This window comes from Alligator sinensis, unplaced genomic scaffold (assembly GCF_000455745.1).
Source record: "Alligator sinensis unplaced genomic scaffold, ASM45574v1 scaffold866_2, whole genome shotgun sequence".
Lineage (NCBI taxonomy): Eukaryota > Metazoa > Chordata > Crocodylia > Alligatoridae > Alligator > Alligator sinensis.
This window is the reverse complement of record NW_005841900.1, coordinates 825,262-844,232: the sequence shown is the minus strand read 5'-3', so window position 1 is coordinate 844,232 and position 18,971 is coordinate 825,262. Positions and strand designations below refer to the sequence as shown.

The 18,971-nt window shown below is 41.2% G+C and overlaps 1 protein-coding gene across 7 annotated transcripts in view; it reads right to left on the bottom strand.

The window, feature by feature from the left end:
* KIDINS220 (kinase D interacting substrate 220) overlaps window positions 1-18,971 on the bottom strand; it is a 137,051-nt gene that overhangs the window by 11,156 nt on the left and 106,924 nt on the right. The window contains exons 25-28 of one of the 7 annotated variants that reach the window (XM_014517321.2): window positions 13,221-13,331; window positions 12,208-12,264; window positions 8,272-8,304; window positions 1,597-1,743 (exon numbers count right to left, since the gene is read on the bottom strand). In XM_014517321.2, coding sequence (XP_014372807.1) covers window positions 1,597-1,743; window positions 8,272-8,304; window positions 12,208-12,264; window positions 13,221-13,331 — 348 coding nt within the window. The other 6 variants (XM_025197604.1, XM_025197603.1, XM_025197602.1 and 3 more) reach the window with 6 other exon arrangements.

The window sequence follows — 18,971 nt, the reverse complement described above, 5'->3', positions numbered from 1 at the left end:
TGCGGCACATGGCTCCGCCGCTGCTTCTGCTGGCCGATGCAGACATGGCCAGGCTCCTCCCATTCCCAGCAGCATGTGAGAAGCCAATTTCAGCTGAATGCCGCCTTTCCTGGCCAGTGCAGACCCAGCCGGGCTCCTCCCATCCCCAGGAGCACGCAGCTGAAGCCAGCTTCTCACATGCTGCTGGGGATGGGAGGAGCCCGGCTGAGTTTGCACCGGCCAGCAGAAGCAGTGGAGGAGCTGTATGCCTCTTGGGATGGGACGAGCCCAGCCAGAGCGGCAGAGACCCAGCTACACTTTCCCCCTGCCTATGCCGGTCAGGCCCGAGCAGCACATGGCTCCACCACCGCTTCTGCTGGCCAGTGCAGATCCAGCCGGGCCCCTCCTGTCCCCAGCAGCATGTGGAAAGCCGGTTTCAGCCACATGCTGCTCCGAATTGGACGGGCCCGGCTGGGTCTGCACTGGCCAGCAGAAGTGGCGGCGGGGCTGTGTGCCACTTGGGACTGACAGGTGCAGGCAGGGGGAAAGTACAGCTGAGCCCCTGCCGCTCCAGCTGGGCTCGTCCTGTCTCAAGCAGCACACAGCTCCGCCGCCACCTCTCCTCTCTGGCACTGATTGGGCCAGAGCTGCAGCCCAGCTGCTGCTTCCCCTCCCCAGTGCTGGCCCAGCCCAACCTTGCACAGCCCGAGCCGCACGGCATGGGAAAAGCCTGCCTAGCAGCCACTTTCCTGGGCTTACCTGTAGGGCAGGCCCTTTCCAGTCCTCTGCAGCAAAGCAGAACCCGGCCCAGACTGTTTCCTCTCACCAGTGCCACAGGCTCTGGCCCAGCCCCCCCCACCCCTCTCAAGCTGCAAACGTGGCCTGAGCCAGGGTGGGACGAGGCCAGCTGGGTTAGGCTGAGGTCAGGGTTGGTTGCCTCACAACCAGAACCCAAGAAAACAGCCTGAGGTGCTGCACCCGGTGGCTGGTGCCACCGCAGCCGCCATTACATGGGTTTTGAAGGGGTTCCACGGGCTGGAGGGAAGTGCTTGGCGGGCCGGATGTAGCCCACGGGCCGTATTTTGCCCGCCCATCTTAAGTAGTCTGTCATTGCTGCTTTAAGTCCCTCAGTACACTCTGACTGCACTGGCAAAAATTTTACAATTTCTTCCAGGCCTTCTGCACTTTTACTCTCCCCCTCTTGCCCAGATACCAACTTACCTGTTGTTCACTGTTTAACCCATCGCTTTCTTTAAGATCTACCCAAGGGTGTTTGTGGTAGGCATTAGAAATAGCTGTATCAATTATGAATTCAGAATAATCCTCTGCTAAGAAGTTGGTAAAGAAACAAAATATCAGCTGCAGCTCTAAACATCCAATTTTTCCTTTACTGGTCTAGGTTACTTAGGCTAGTTTTAAAAATACATTTTCCCTATGAAATGTAAGCTTGTATTTAAAAAGTAACATTACTTTTGAGCATAAGTGAACAAAAATATCATTCTTATATTCAATATGCTTTAGTAGATTTGTCATACAAGTTGTCAGTTAAATATCTTCCACATAAGCATGTTTGTACTTCAGTGTTATGATGAAGATGAATGAAATATAATGGATCACCTTTTTTATCGTTGCACAGTACTGAGAGAGCATATTCTGGTCCAGACCTTCTATCTGCTTCAGCTTTTCACATACGCTTTCCACTGTCATAGAGCTCAAAGATGCATGTGATCCTCCTGTGGCTGATCCTGTGATGGCTCCTGTGCCCTAAGCAAAGTGGGGGAAAAAAGCGCATTTACAAAATGATTAAACAGTCAATATGCCTGGAGTTTAATATTATGCACTGAAGCAAATCAAATCATGGTCAACAACATGCCTTTTTAAAGATGAAGCTGAAACGCAAGAATACCACAGCACATCTGGTAAGTGCCAAATTATCTAAATATAATCTTGGGAAATATTAGTTTACATTAAATGAGACATGACTCAGGCCTTGTTTATATTAGGGGGAAAAAGCACAGATTTAACACACGAATTAAAAACAATAAATTAACATATTAAAATGCATGTAACATTATAAAATTCTCATTCTTCCTGGCTACGGGCCTGTGTCTTAAGCAGGGTGAAGGGAAACAAAGGTCAGTTTGGGAAGACAGAAGTCCAGAATCAAGGTTATATTCCCACATATCAAAAGCCCATCCAGTCCCAAATTTATAGGGTACTTCCTTGATGTGATGAAGACTCTCATAGTAGTACTCAGCCTCAGGTGGGACAAAGAAGAGTCTGTGCTTGAATACATAAGATTACAACTACAAAACAAAGGAAGCAACCAAACCATTAAAAACACGACTAACTGATGTTTATTTTCTCCTCTGAAAAATCTACATATTGATTATTTCTGTATCCCATTATAGATATTTAAAGTAAACAGTCTGCCTAGATTCCTATGTCACATCCAGCAGCTAGGTATCTGAGCATCTACCATACCTCAAGTTTTAGACACTTCTAGTTATTAACTGATGCAAGGCAACCTGGAGAGTATCACTTAAATTACACATTTTAGGAAATCTCTATGAAAAGTACTCACTGCTTGACAATGCCAATCACTAGGATTCATTTTTTATTTAGACTAATACTTACCCCTTCATTGTTCTGTATGTGAGGTTCTTTTGCTCTTCCCATAAACTCTATGATTCCTATCTTTCTATCCTCTTCCATTCCAGGGAATCCCCACAACTCCCCTAAATCAATCTCCTACCAAAGACCGTACTCCTCACCCTGCACCCTGTACAAAGGACATTGTCTGCTTCTGTTTCCCATACTGGTAAGAGCTCCTCCACATCAGGGCTGGAGCTCTGTGTGTCCTCCCTGTTAACATTATTTCTTGGTCTCCCCTCCTTATAATGGGTTCTGAGGCTCCCATTTTTCCCATGCCAGGGGCTCAATATGCTCTTCCCCTTGCTGTTCCCCATAAAAAGACCTCTGCTGCACTCCTATATCCCCCTCACTCTATTTCCCTTGACAACATGTATATATTTTTGGACAGTAATTGACTCAGATAATCTTCATTTTTAAATATATTGAGATGACAAATAGAACAAAGATGGCTATCAACCACCTCTTCCACCTATAGACAAAAACAACAAAAGGTGACCAAAGCTGCTGCATCAGCTAACAAGATATAAAGGCCCCCAAATGTCCCTTACTTCCCCTCTTCTGCTGTTCAGATCTTCACTGAAATCAACAGGATTCTGCCCATCAAGGTCTAGAATATTCCCTGGAATTCTGGGACTGATCAGATTGTGACAGTCATTTTACATAAATGGACAAGGAGCAACAGCCTTAAATTGCAGCAAAGGAAATTTGGGGTAGATATTAGGAAGAACTTTCTCACTCTAAGGGCAGTTAAGCCCAGAAACAGGTACCAAGAGGCTTCCATTCTTGGAAATTTTGAAGAGCAGGTTAAACGAGTTTTGTTGTTCTCCAGTTTAAGTATTGTGTTTCTTTTATTGTAAACTGCCCTAAGCCTTACTGGGAAGGCTGGCATCCAAAGTGAATAAATAAATAATTAAACACTTGGTTGGCATGGTTTAGAATCAAAGAAAAGTAGGGCTGGGCTGAACCCTTGGAGATGATCTAGTTGAACCCCTTGCCTGAGGCAGGATGCTCCCTATCCAAACCATCTCATGCAAATCCTTGTCTAACCTATTATTAAAACTATGCCAGCAACCCTGTTATACAAATACAAGTTATGGCACCCTAACTTGTCACAGGTAAAGCAGAGGAACAACGATGTTCAGGAATGATCTACCTCAAACAGGGAGATGAACTAGATGGCCTTCTGAGTTCCCTTGCACCCTATTTTTCTATATATTTCTATGATACAAATACTGAAGTGCCTGATCTACACTATACCCCAGTATAACTATGAGGCAAACCTTCCTTATGGAAATACAAGTTATACTGGTAAAAGAGCAGGCAAGGCTCTCTGAGTTCTTGCTAAGAACTTTTTTTCCAACTACTCAGTGGGTCTAATAAAAGATATCACACCTAATCAAAGAATCTTGCCTGTCTAGGTCCTTAGACCAACACGGCTACAACCAAAAACCCAGCAACTGATAAAAGAGTCCTTTTCCAGTACTTACTTATGCTAAATAACAAGCAGAAAATAAGTATAAGAAGAGAACTAAAAGAAATAATTACTTGCGTCTGTGCTGGTGTTTTGCCACTGGAGCTAGGTCGGTTTGGAGTTTAGTCTTTTTGAGCTCCAAAAGACAAAAATGTTTTGCCAGCACAGCATTTACATGGAAACTCTGCTGAACTTCAGGGGAAGACCCCATTGTGTTTGGCCACAAGATTCAGAATAACTGCAGCCAAACTTGTGGCCAACTCAAGAAAACAAGAAATTCATGACACACAAACAAATGAACATATTTATTTATTCTTCTTTCCCATAAAAAAATTCAACATCAAATTTATTTCTGCATACTGAATGGAAAAAGGATTTCAAAAATATTGTAACTTGTTCTAAAAAGCTAATAAAACAATGTAAAAATATCAGGTAAATTGAGAAAATACAAAGAACTTTACTGACCACATTCTCTTGCAAGTAGAATTAAAAGTGCAATTTAAGAGTAAATATTATATAGCACAACTTCAGTGATGAAATATAAATAAGGTCATTGAATAATTCTGAATGTTCATATTTTGGATAATCAATGTAATTAAAAGTTAGGGTTATGACTGTACTTTGGCTGGCATGCAGAAATAGATAACTGTAGCTTAACCATATATCTACATTAAATCCGCTTGGCTATGTGCAAATACTGGATGAAGCATGATTCAGTACAGTCATCAGTTCAATATAATGAGACTACTGAATTTCTTTCTTTGTATCTTACTATAAACAAAAGAACAGCAGACGACAACCCATATAATTTAGAATTTCAGAGCAGGTCATAGTTCTTACATAATCCTGAAAGGATTTTTGTCCTTACCTTTCCTATAAAATGATTTTCTGTTTTTGACATTATGACCCAACACACATGGAAAGTTAATCCTCAGGCCTTAGAGACCATCCAAAACCTTTGGATAATCATAGGTAATCTGTTAGTTAAACAGAGGGTTCAGCCCTTTGGAGCTTCCTCCGAAGCTCCATAGAACTAAAGATAAATGCCTGCAAAGCTCTCATATTTTGCTGGTGTAGGAACCTTCTTTGGCTTAACTTCTGTAAAACTCAGCTGCACTGGACTGGAATCTATGAACTCTGCTTAGGATGGGGGTGAGAGGGTACGGAGAGAGAGAGAGAGAGCAAGCAAGAGAGAGGGAGGACAAGTGAGGGAGCGTGCACGCGAACATAAAGCAAGTAGGATGAGACCCGTATCTGAAGAACAACACGGGTAGAGCACATCCCTGTAAGTCTAGTTATTTCAGATATCCTGCAGAATGCTATCCTATTAACTTTACATCTACCTGACCTCCCAAGCTCTAATACATGGAATTTAGGTTTTAGCACTGCAGAACTCCTGAACTGCACAAGGCTCAAACTGAACTCCAGTTGGGAAATTACAAAAGAACTACACTCCTCCAAAGCCTGGGGACACAGTGCCATACATATAAGAAAATATAGGGGTTCTCTCCAGTGTTTCTATTTAATTACTTCACTCTCAGTGGTGTTTGTTCCTTAAGTGGTAATATAACTTAAAAGACTGAAGAGAAGAAACAGATAAGAAAACACCTATATCATCCTAAAAAGTATAATAATTTTACCTTTAGAAGGGAATAAATCCTCATACACTCCAGGGCATGTTTAATATTAGGAAGAAACTTCATATTGAGGGTTTTTTCAACTCCTATCCATATGCTGATGGAGGAAGGTTACATGTAGAGGTGCACCGATACATCAGTCCACATTGTATCGACACCAATAAAAGGAAAATTGACGTTATCAGAAATAGGCATTTTTTGGCTGATAATGTCGCTGATAAATGCCATATGCTTGAGCATAGCTGCACCATGCACGTAGCCAGCCTGGCAAGCTTGGAGAGCAAAGTTCGGCTGGTAAGTCTGTTGAGGGGAGAAGGAAGAGGCAGGGATCAAGTAACTAGGGGTGCACTGATAAAGATTTTTTGGGCCGATGCCAACAGTCAATTATTAATGAGCCATATCAGCCGATACTGATCTGATTGCCAATCTGCAAGCCTGGCAGCTTGGAAAGCGGTGTCTGGCTGGTAAGTCTGTTGGGGGGAAGGGATGGGTGGGGGGGGGATGGGACACAGATCGAGGCCCCCATGGTGAAGGAGGGAGTGGGGCTCGGGCAGGTGCTGCCCAGCCAGGGTGGGGCGGGGCACGGGACAGAGCTGCGAGAGGCTCGTCTGGGGGTGCTGAGAGGGGGTCAGGCCCCAACTGCTATGCACATCCATGGGGGAGGCATATACGTGGGGTGAGGGCGGGCTGCCACCATTCTGTGCGTGGGACTAAGGCAGGTTGTTGTTGTGGGATGGGGCAGGCGGTCGGGGCTGTGCTTGGGGTGGGAGGACAGTTGGAGGGGCTAGCCCCACTGCCACCAGCCCCAAATGCAGCCCTGGCCCAACCCCACTTCCAGGAAGAGCCAGGTGGCACCCCTGACCCAGTGCAGTAGCAACCTGCCCACACCCTGTGCAGAGCTCTAGGGGGCACATGCCCCCCATGCCTCCCACGGGGGTGTGCACAGCAGTGGGAGCCACCCTGCCCCCTAACAAGCCCCCATGGCCCCCTAACAAGCCATTCACAGCTGTCCAGCACCCTGCCCTGCCCGGGCAGTGCCTGCCCCAGCCCCAGCCCCTCCCCATGGGGGCCTCGATCTGCCCCCCATCCCCACATCCCTTCCCCGCCAACAGATTTACCAGCCAGACACTGCTTTCCAAGCTGCCAGGCTTGCAGATTGGCAATCAGATCAGTATCGGCTGATATGGCTCATAAATAATTGACTGTTGGCATCAGCCCAAAAAATCTTTATCAGTGCACCCCTAGTTACATGGATTGCTGGTCTGCTCTGTTTTGATATTCATATCCTCCTCAACAATATACTTCTTGAAAAGGATAGAAGAAAATATAGAAAAGGTGTTGTGGTCATATGGTGTAGTACCTAGAATATTTTGCATTTGTTGAAATATTTGTATTCCTTTCTGAGAAAATCCTTAATTTTTCCATACTTAACTTCCATAAATCACTTCTATGTACTCAACCTTCTTTTTCTTCTACTTACCATATAAGTCTGTCTTAAAAACATCTTAGGATACCCATTGAGAGAATCACTTAAAGCCCACCTTGTTACCTTGATTTAATTTTAAAATGTCCAAAAGTAATAAAAACTGTCAAGGTAAATAACAGCATTCTGAATAATTTTGTGTGTTTTTAACAATGCTGTCATTCCACCATTCACAACTTTTTAAAAAGTATCTGGCTGCATTTTTCAAATGGATCTTCTTTCTTACATGCCATTTACCAACAACAACATTTTTGTAATTCAATAAACAAGAGATGCTGAAAAGAACGAAGTAGGTTAGTACACCCACAATCATAATTTACTGGTCAACTCGCATTGTAACAGTCTTTGTGAAGGAAAAACATGGTTAAAGTGACTATGGTATGGGACTGCTAAAGTAGATGCTGCAACAAGAGGGTTTCAACAGCTTACATATTGTGAACCAGTCACATACAGGATTTGTACTTTACCACAATATGAATACCAAATGAATAAAACAAAACAGTTTTCAGTTTTAAACAATAAAATATAAAACTGTGTTAGGGTTTAACAGGCAGTTTTGTTTTAAATCACCAATATATTTTAACAGTCAAGAACAAGTTATTATTTCTACATGCGTTAGGAGTTAATTTAGAAAAGACATTTTTCCTATACAAAAATTACATAGAAACAAAATGCTAAAATATTTATTTTTATTAAAGTATGAACTGTATGAAGCAGATGCACATTAATCCTCATCATTCTTTATAAAATGCAATGCCGAAAGAATAAGTAATGTAATTGCTTCAGGGACACTGTTGTCATGCAAGTGAATTAAAACTGTACTTGAACTGACACATTTTTCAGCTTAGTGGTTTTGTTAAGGATGCTTAGAGAACATTAGCCTGAAAAGTATTTGCCATGCAAAAGCTAAAAGTAGCTTGTCAAAACAAACCTCAAGGAGAGTAATGAGCATTAGTTTACAGACAGCCCAGCATGAAGTGCCAGTATGATAGCTTCTGCAATGACTATAAAATAAGTGAACAACAATTCACAGAAAGTGGCAGTACCTGTCTCTGTTTGTTTAACCCAGATTTACACAGCTTTGAGAAAGGGACAACACAGAAGGAAGAGAGAGACAGTCTTAAAGCAAAATATCAGAAGTATTTCAAAAAAATATAAGCTGACATTCATGTAAGTCTCATCAATACATAAAAATAGCTTCATCATACAAAGATGCTGTACTGAGATTTTTCATGCTGCAATGTAACATTTAAAGTTAGTTATGCGTGATGCATTACAACTGTATAAGCATATATTAAATGCATTTCAAAACATTTTCTGCAAGTAGCTGTTCTTTATAAACTTGTAAAAAGACAGAAAACTTACTGAGTTTAATACATTAACATAGAAGAAAAGACTTAATTAAATTTACTATGAGAAATCCTAGTTTTCAGCTTAAAATTTCTTTGCCATTTCAAATTTTGGTTAAAGCTTCATTTACCAAATAATTTCATTTTTATATCTAAGCAAGCAAAACAGAACTGAAAATACAGATAAAAAAATATGGTTAAATCAGTTATCCAAAGAATGTCAGCGTTACATTAAAAACCGCCAAAAGAAAAGAGAAGAGCAGAGCAGAACTTCCCATAATATATCTGTTTTCATTTTTAGATCTTTAAGAAAACACTTAAATTTTTCAAGTGTATGCAGGGCTTATGTACAGTACATGCACAGGACTGTATTTGTGTTCCTCCAGTTAATGTATTTAATTTAATACAATATGGAAAACACATGCAAAACAATATGACTGCGTCATGGCATGCTGCATCCCAATAAATGCTCAAACTGCCTTACTTATCACAAATAATCTTTACTAACAGTAATCGATTTTAGATGGGTATTAGTAGATGCTATGAAACAGGTCTTATTAAAATTGCAATCAGATGAAAATTCTTCAGATTGGGCAGAAGTCGCATCACTTTCAGGATACAATTTTATTTTCTGTTTTGTTTATTTTTTATTTATTTCCAACTGACTGCTTACCTACGTAGTCAGATTTTAGAATCGTTAAAGGATATTAATTTTCTTGGGAAGAAGATAGCTTGGAGGCTCCAAAGTAAAAAAGGGTAATGTTCCATAGGACTCTTTTGCACTTACTGATCGCACAGTTTCAACTGATTTTACTGGTAAAGGATTCAGCTCTTAATTAGTTAATTTGCTACAGAGAACTAGCATCAAGACTGTAGGGAAGTTTAACTTTATTTACTGTCTACTCTAGAAAACCATCTAGGCCATGAGCTGAAATATGAGATCTCAGCCAATATAAAATCTTGAAAAGGAAGGGAATAGGAGCACCCAAGCAAACTAGTTCCCTTCATACTCAAGACTTCTTGTAGCAGTTGTTTGTGAGCTGTTTCCTCTTCACTGTTCCTATGCACGTAATCAGAGTAGAATTCCATTACAAAGTTTAAAGTAGAAGTAAAATGCTATGCATTTATGTGATTTAACCACTTAAGCAATAAATAGATTACCAATGTAAACAACAAGTCAAAAATTGGGACTGATACTGCATTATGCAGTGTGTGTGTATGCGCGCACGCATGTGTGGTATGCACACACGTGTGTGTAAATTATATATTTATCAGATATGCATATACGACTTTATGCTTTGACTGCTTGGAATGTACCCAGTACTGCATAATAAAATGGGGAAAAAAAACTAGTCCCAATGCTGATCTTACACTGTTTTTACATCCATGTAGGTTCACTAATTTTGAATAAACTCTCCTTGATTTATACTGATGTGAGAAAGATCAGAGTTGGCTCTTATTAAAATCTGAGACTTCTAAAACTGGTGATCTCTGCTGAGAGAATGATGCAACTCCATTACTGTCAAGTGTGAGAAGACATTGGTCAACCTTCCCCAAAGAGCTCTGCCAATTGACAGCAATTTTGATCCATATAAAAATTAATCCTCCTGAGGATAACAGCTTCTTGCATTAACCAAAGAGGGTTGTTAAAATGCAAATCAAAAGGCACTTCTCTCCCTGCTATCTAGAACTGAATAACCACAACACCTCTAGTCCCCTGCTGGTCTCAAATCAAGATAGAGCTTTCATCCTTGTGTTGTGGCACCAATTAGATCTTCTAACCAGTCACAGTAATTTGTATTAATTAAAAATTTCATATGGATTTTTAGTAGGCTGCACTGCTTTGCATGCATAGATCCATGTATTAAGGAATAAGTAAAAGCTATTATCATATACAGAGGCAATAATGCATGGATTAAGTACTCTCTAAGTAGTTGAATGGAATTATTAGCTATAGTTATCCACAAAATGATGGGCACAGAAGTACCCCAAACACTTCTGTTAAGACTAATATTTTTGAAGTAGCCATCCTGTACTACCACTGGATACATAAAAACAATTCCCCTCCCCTCCATCATTAATGGAAAACAAACACTGTGGATAATACTGCTCCCTTCCACAGAAACTCCAACCAGAAAGTCAGCAAGTTTAGTAATTTAAGCCAGGGGAATCTCCAGAGGTTTGTAGACCAGAGGCACAGTATCTATGTCCCCCACCCCACAGAACTGATCAAGCAAAAGCCCCATGGGTGGGGGACAAACAGTGGTTCCTGCTCCACTCAGCTCTTGGGCATGAGTAGCAAAGTCCCCACCTGCTCCCAGGCTCCAGCGTAAGGAATGAGAAGGGAACATCAGGCTGCTGTTCCTCCCCTTGTCCCCCCCACCCCCCAAATCAGGATGACTGTTTTCAAGAAAGTGTAGGAGCATTTCCCCATTGCTCAACTCCCTCCTGGTCCTTAGGAAGAGTCAAACCACAGGGAAGTGTACAGGCATAGAGTTTCGTGGGAGTGACTGCTATTGGGTTAGAGATGTGTTATTTTTCTCCCAGAATTGCCATTTCTGTTCCAAGAGAAACCATATAGTTTTTACCAGAAGAACTGTGATTCTCTCAGTAGAAATGTGTGTATGTGGCCTCAGAATACATATTTTTACTATGCCTTTAACTGTGCACTGTTGATCACAAGTTTCAGAACACAATGATATTTTATCATGTGCTGCAGTATGTAGGTACAATAGCCCGAGTTAAAGAATGAGAACCAGTTCCAATAAAATCCTTAATTTGTTATTTTAATCCAGGTTTGGTTTCTACTGCTGTAACTAAATTCTGGTGTTCTTGTCATTTTTTATTACGCAACAATGAGAATAATATTTTAGGCAAGCCTTTTCCTGTTAAAATAAAGGACAACAAGCTTGAAGTCGTACCTAGGCAGTGAAGCCAACAAGCTATAGGTATTAAGAGAATGGGCAAAACAATGTTAACATATTTGCTTTGGGAGTGACTTAAAACTTCCATTTTGTGACTTGGTAGTGACTTAAAAATTCCACAGTCAGAAGTTGATATAACCACATAAATATTAATACAAAGATGTAGGTCTGATGTAATAAAATAAATGCTAGAGGTGCATGACACACCTTAGCATACTGTCTCTAGAACAGGACTATGATCTATATACACTGTTATCATCTTCATATAAAATTGCCTTAAGCTATGTCAGCTACAGAAGCTTTATGCCACAATATATACAAATAAGGAGCAGGATGGGATATCTAAATAAAGCAGAAAAAGGGTGGGAGTCAGCTACTCAGATGCTAAAAACTAAGTCACAAATGGCCAATTGCTGTTCTACACTCTGTCCAGCTAAAATACTGTAGTCTCAGCTGCAGGCTCTATATTCCATAGCTAGTGGGACAGGCAGCAGGAGACTAGGGGAAAATAAAACGGTAGGTTTCTATAAGTAACATATTAGCTCTCAAATTCATTCACAATCTACATTAGTGTTCAACTATTCTAACTACTTGCCCACCAAGCCACTGATGCAGTGTTAGTGAACTGCAGTTATGATTAATGCAGACTCATTACTGCTGAAGAAGCAATGAGATGCTAAATTTCCACACCACGTGACTACTCATTTACCATTGAGGGGTCTGTGGGTGAAGAAAGCCCCTCATCGGCATCCTCCTTGATAACATCCTAACAACAACAAAATATTACGTTTTGGGTAAAATTATTAATGTCTCAACAAAATTATTAAATAAACAACGGAGAATGAGTATAATAGTAATATATCATTAAACAGAAACATTTGTTTTTCTGAAGTGATTAAAAAAAGACTTAAAATCCCTTACTAGCTTTGCCCAAGGGCATCAATATTCCAGAATTAAAGTGATTGACAAATGAGCCTTTTATTTTCTTATTCTGCCTAGGTTCTTCATTCTTTTTTGAACACCAATTTATATCAGCAAAATATGAAATACGTTATAAAGGGAACTTTTTTAGCTTAGTCTTCTAGGAAAACATGCCTATTTTCTTGTTTAAAATGTATCTATATGATATATTTAGAAATCACATATAATTACTACTGATGTATACTGTATGCTAATCATAAAATGTATTTTGTTTTAGTTCAGATTAAAATAATATTTTTTTATAATTTATTAATTAAAAGCAAAACTTATTCTTTGGCTTTCTGATTTTAAAAGTGCAACAACATGACTTTTTGCCTCCTAGCCTTTGATGTTTATCTGCATATAGTAAATAAAAATTCATATATAAATCATATACATATATATAAATGTTTATTTACAATAATTAACAGGTGCCAATATTTATCACCATACCACTAAGTCACATGTTATTTACAGTACCAGAAAATGATTGTTTTCACTAAAACACCATCCTGCCAATCTTGTGTGCCATCAGACAGTATATTAATCTTGCTGGTTTTATAGTAGAATTACCCATCTATGAGATATTTGCTAAAAGTAAAAAACAAAATACATTTTAAAATTTCATATTGGCTGTAGCTTAATTTCTTAACGCTATTTATGAAATATTGTTTGAATGTTTATAGTATAGTTAACAATGTAATAGTACTCACTATACTTATCATCTAGGTTAGTAGTTAAGTTATCCTTCAAAATACTTACTAGGCCATTGTTCTGATCCCTGGACAAACTCGTTTTTAGTGGTGGACGTGAGATGAGATGAGAACTGCCAGGGTAATACCTTGGCATGTAAACATATGGGGCAAAGAATGGCTATGGAAAAAACGTAACAAAAAAGGCACAAACAATTACACAAATCAAATGTAATTATAAAAAAAAAATAAGTTATTTCAACAAAATACAATCTCTAGTTAACAACAAATTTAATAAAGTAAAAATGGTAAATGCTAAAAGCCCTACTTATCTTATGTATCAGAGGTCATGCAAAAGCTTCAGGGTTTGTTTTTCAAAATCCCTCAGAATTGTCCTCACTCTGCTTCCATTCAAGCCAATGGCAGTTTTAGCATTGACTTTAATGAGGAAAGAGGCAGGCAGTTAGCCACAAGTCTCAAATCAAGTAGAATGCAGGGCAGGGTGGCACCTTGGAGACTAAATGGTTCATAGAGGCATACACTTTTTTAGGCAATAACTGACTTTGCCAGATGCTAGCTTTGTTGATACTATCTAATGAAGCAGGCCTAATGAAGCAGCCTACAAACTCTTGTGCCTCTCTGAACCAGTTAGTCTCTAAGGTGCTACCCTGCTCTGCTTTTAATGGGGAAGATAATTAGCTGAATGCTTTTGTAAAAAAAATAAATAACTAAAATCACATATCAATTTCTGTATGATGGTGGAAAAGGATTAAAAAATTACCTTGCCCTTAATCATTACACAGCTGTTAAGCCCATAATTACAACTAAGAACTTGCTACAATGTATACAACTTCATCACCTTCAGTAGCAAGTTATAAATAAAACGAGATATATGGTGTATGTGAAGAATTTTGAATACATGCTACTGCAATCAATTTTTTTTCATTTTAGTTACAGAACTAGACATTAGGGATGCTATTTTTGAGTTTAAGTGCATTGATATTATTATGTCAATTCTTAATTTTATGGTTGTGTTTTTTTCATTTTTTCTTTTTCTTTCAAGTACAGTTTGGTATTATTCAGTAATCTGGTATTCTGATACAGTAATTTAGGTATGTGTAAAATACAGAATCCTACAAATAGTCATATAGAAGACAGGTAAAAACGGTTTTAACCTGGTGATACTAGTTTTAACCTGTGAATATAATTGTAATTGTGAAGCCTGCACATTTAATGTGTTGTTTTAGCACAATTTTAAATATTTTACACACTGACATATCTTTGAAATGACTATTTTCAGTTCTTGTCTTCTCAGTTCTCTAATCATGTGAATTAGTAATACTTGTTCAAATTAAACAGATTAAAAACCATCTACCTTTAGTTTCCAAGAAAAGTAGACTTGGACATCAAATGTTCTTTTTGCTTTGTTTCATATACAATATATAAAGTCTTACTTTACATGCAGATATTTTTAAAAGAACTTACCCTATCATAGATGTTCCCTGTCCACACCACAGTATTTATACAGATCTATACTATTTGGCCTGTATACCTGCACATGACAAGATTTTGCGTGTTTCATAACGTAACATTCAGAGTACAGCAAACCACAATTATCACCTTTTTGGGGCAGGCAGCATAACATTTGCCAACATTTTGCCAGTCAGTGCAATCACTAAAGCCGAATTTTTTTTCTAAATATTCAGGAAACGCTATGAGATGAAACAGTCTCGCTTCCATGCATTTCAATATGAATGAAATGATGACTGAATAATTTATGCAAAAAACTTAGGCCACAGATGAGCATTATGTTTCTACCAGAAGCATCACCATTCTTCTAGTAGAAACCACAAGCACATAAATGTTCATGCTTATAGTTTCATAGTTTTAGGGTCGGAAGGGACCTAGTAGATCTTCTAGCCCGACCCCCCGCCAGGGCGGGAGAACAACAAAAAACCCTAAAAACAAAAACGGGACTCAAATGAGTCCAGCCAGGTAGGCATCCAGCCTCTTCTTAAAGACCCCCAGGGTAGGGGCCAGCACCACCTCCCTTGGAAGTTGGTTCCAGCTCCTAGCCGCCCTAACTGTGAAGTAGTTTTTTCGGATGTCCAATCTGTACCTCCTCTCCATCAACTTGTGCCCATTACTCCTTGTTATGCCAGCAGGGGCTAGGGGAAACAGCGTCTCCCCCAAACCCTTCTGGTTCCCCCTAGTGAGTTTATAGACGGTCACCAGGTCCCCCCTCAGCCTTCTCTTGTGGAGGCTGAATAGGTTCAAGTCCCGCAGTCTCTCACTGTAGGGTCTGCCCTGTTGTCCCCGGATCATGCGGGTGGCCCTCCTCTGGACCCTCTCCATGTTGTCCACATCCCTCCTGAAATGGGGCGCACAGAACTGGACACAATACTCCAGCTGCGGCCTGACCAGCGTCGCATAGAGGGGGAGGATCACCTCCCTGGCTCTACTCGAGATGCACCTGTGGATGCACGACAAGGTCCGGTTAGCCCTGCCAACCATGACCTCGCATTGTCGGCCCATGTTCATCTTGGAGTCAATAATGACACCAAGATCCCTTTCCGCCTCCGTGCTCTCAAGTAGGGAGTTCCCCATCGTATAAGTGTGCTGCTGGTTCCTACTACCCAAGTGCAGCACCCTGCACTTGTCCGTATTGAAACGCATCCTGTTCCTGTCTGCCCACCCCTGTAACCTATCCAGATCCTTCTGCAATCTCTCTCTCCCTGCTAGCGTGCTCACCTCCCCCCAAATTTTGGTGTCATCAGCGAATTTAAACAGGTTGCTCTCCACCCCAACATCAAGATCGCTGATGAAGACATTGAACAGCGCAGGGCCCAGGACCGAGCCCTGAGGGACTCCACTACCCACCTCCCCCCAAGTCGAATATGATCCATCCACCACCACCCTCTGAGTGCGACCCTTCAGCCAATCTGCAATCCATCTGACCGTGTAGGCATCTATGCCACAGTCGCCTAGTTTACTAATTAGGATGGGGTGAGAGACGGTGTCAAAGGCCTTGCTGAAGTCCAGAAAGACTACATCCACCGCGACACCTGCATCCATGGCCTTTGTGACCTGATCATAAAAGGCAATCAGGTTGGTCTGACATGATCTCCCCCTAATAAATCCATGCTGATTGCCCCTGAGCATCATTTCTGATGCCGGCCCATCACAAATGTGCTCCTTGATGATCTTCTCAAAGAGTTTCCCCAGGATTGAGGTAAGACTGACGGGCCTATAATTGCCCGGGTCCTCCCTTTTCCCTTTTTTGAAGATGGGGACCACATTAGCTACCTTCCAATCGTCTGGCACCTGGCCCAAGCACCACGATTGCTCGTAGAGCCGTGCCAGGGGCCCTGCAATAACCCCAGCCAGCTCCCTCAGCACCCTGGGGTGGAGAGCATCCGGACCCGCTGACTTGAACGCGTCCAGCCCCTCCAGAAGCTCTCTAACCCGGTCCTCCCCAACCTGAGGTCTGAAGGCGATCCCCTCGCATCCGGCTTCTATCACAGCAGGGAAGTCCCGGTCCCTGCACAAGAAAACGGAGGTGAAGAATTGGTTAAAGAGGTCCGCTTTATCCTCTGACGCAACCACCAGATTGCCCCGCATATCCTGCAGGGGCCCCACATTACCCGGCGCCTTCTTCATCCTCCCAATATATTTGAAAAAGGACTTTTTGTTATCCTTAATATGCTGTTCTCCTGGAGCAAAAATGGCAGTTCCAACAGAGAAAGAATCCAATTCCAACTGGGTAGAAGTTGCTCCTGGGAGAGTTTCTCCTTGGAGAATGGACACTTGTACACTTCCTGCCACTCAACTCCTTCTGGGGGCCAGGAGTTGTCAAGTCATAGAGAAAGACTTCCATGCCTTCCAAAGAAGATGCTGGGGGCGCAGCTGCTCCTGACCCTCCTGTAGACCAGGAGTGGAGGGAGAGGGGAGGTAGCCAACTGTTCCCCACCAGCTCTTCACATACCAAGGACTCCAGTGTGAGAAATGGACAGGGGTCCTGCAGCACTGCTCTGCCTGCTCAACTCCCCTCATCTAGAAACCAAGTGAGGTAATTTATCCTAGTCGAGAAATAGGCTGATCTTCACATGTGGGACTCTGGTGTGAGGAGCAGGCAGGAGCTTTGCCTTGAGGCTCTAGTCCCCCTGGAAATAGGAAGAGTAGAGCAGCCACTGTTCCCCATGCTTTCCCCAGACCAGGATCATCCTTGTGGGAAGGTACAAGGACTAGGGGAGAGAAGGGTGCTTGCAGGCTGAACACCTATACTGGTCCCTCTCCCAGAATTATTTCTAGGAGTGGAAAATTTGTACACAGCCTTAAATGACTCCGCTGCTTCAGTGGCCTGCTCTCTGGAATCTCTCTTACATTTACATGGTAGAGAATTCATATATACTTCTAATGTGGGAAGACACGTGTCATGTGCTGGTACAGCCATTAATGTTACAGTCATATGTAACAAGAGTTTCAAACTGAAAATAGTCTCCTCTCACTTTGAGCTGCCTTCTTTTACTGGATTAATTTCTCTCATTGGATTATTTAATCCAGAGAAAAATAGTCTTCTTGTTAAATACTAGAAAATTGTTCCCAAACCATTTTAATTCCCGCCCCCCCAACACTTTAGGACAAAGAGCAAGGGAGGGCCTTAAAGCTCCTAATTATTAGTAGATAATTGACAAAAGTATCTTGAATAAATTCTATTCCATTTGCCAAATGACTCCTAGGATACTTACTCCCTTATTGGAACAGAAGCAATTCTTCAAAGATTTTCAGAATAATTTTATTTCTTGAATGGAGAAATGCTGAAGGTTTAGCCTTCATTAAAAGAACCTAGCCATCTCAAATGATATGTTCAACTTCTGGTTGTAAAAAGATGTCTCAGTTGAGGCAGGCATGATTGTCCTGGGGTCTGACTTGCATACAAACAGGCACAGCTTAGTCATTTACACAGTGCCCTTTCAACTTGCATCATTGCTCTTCTCCTAGTAGGCAGCAAGCCTGGACTTGTCCCTGGAATGACACATAATAAAGCTACAGATGCACATGGCTTGAGAAATTTATCACTCATACTTCAGAGGGACTTGAAGCAGAACAACAGACACGCACAGCTGTAGGATCTCAGGACACAAAGCTTTCTCCCAGTATTAATGTAGTGCATGTGGGTTCAAAAGCCATGTTGCAAAAGGGCTTGTTTCTCTTCTCTCCATAGAAGGTCTGGTGCCAGAGACCTCTTGCTATTCTTGGTGATCAACTTACAAACTGGTCAAAAAATGGTCTAACTCACCATAGCCTATAAATATTTGGAGAATTTTACTGCTTATAGCTGTAATTTGCCCTGTGCGACTACTGCCTGGGCTCAGGTATTTTATTACTTCATCTCCATGGAAATCTTTCTGCTCTAGATATGTAATTTACCAACTCAGCTTTTGTTTTAAAAACAGCGGGGGGGGTCGCTAATTTCTTAATATAAGCAAACTAGAGATAAATATGGAGACAAGATAGAAGCATAAGTATTTCTGAATCAAAAAATAATGGAATTTTGTTTTTCAGGTTCACAATCAGCTTGTAAACGATGGATCAAAGATATGATGGTAATCTGCTTCCAATCATCTCAGTAAAGTCTCCATGTCCTGTCATGTGAAACCCAAGGAATCTATCACAAGATAGCACAAAATTCAACAGTTCTGCCATAGAATTTGCCATCTTGCTGTGGCAAAAATGTCTCATCTCACTACACAAAAGGCTTCACAGCTGAGAACTGCAAATTGTTTCTTCTCCTCTCTCCCCCACCACTGCGGGGCCGGGG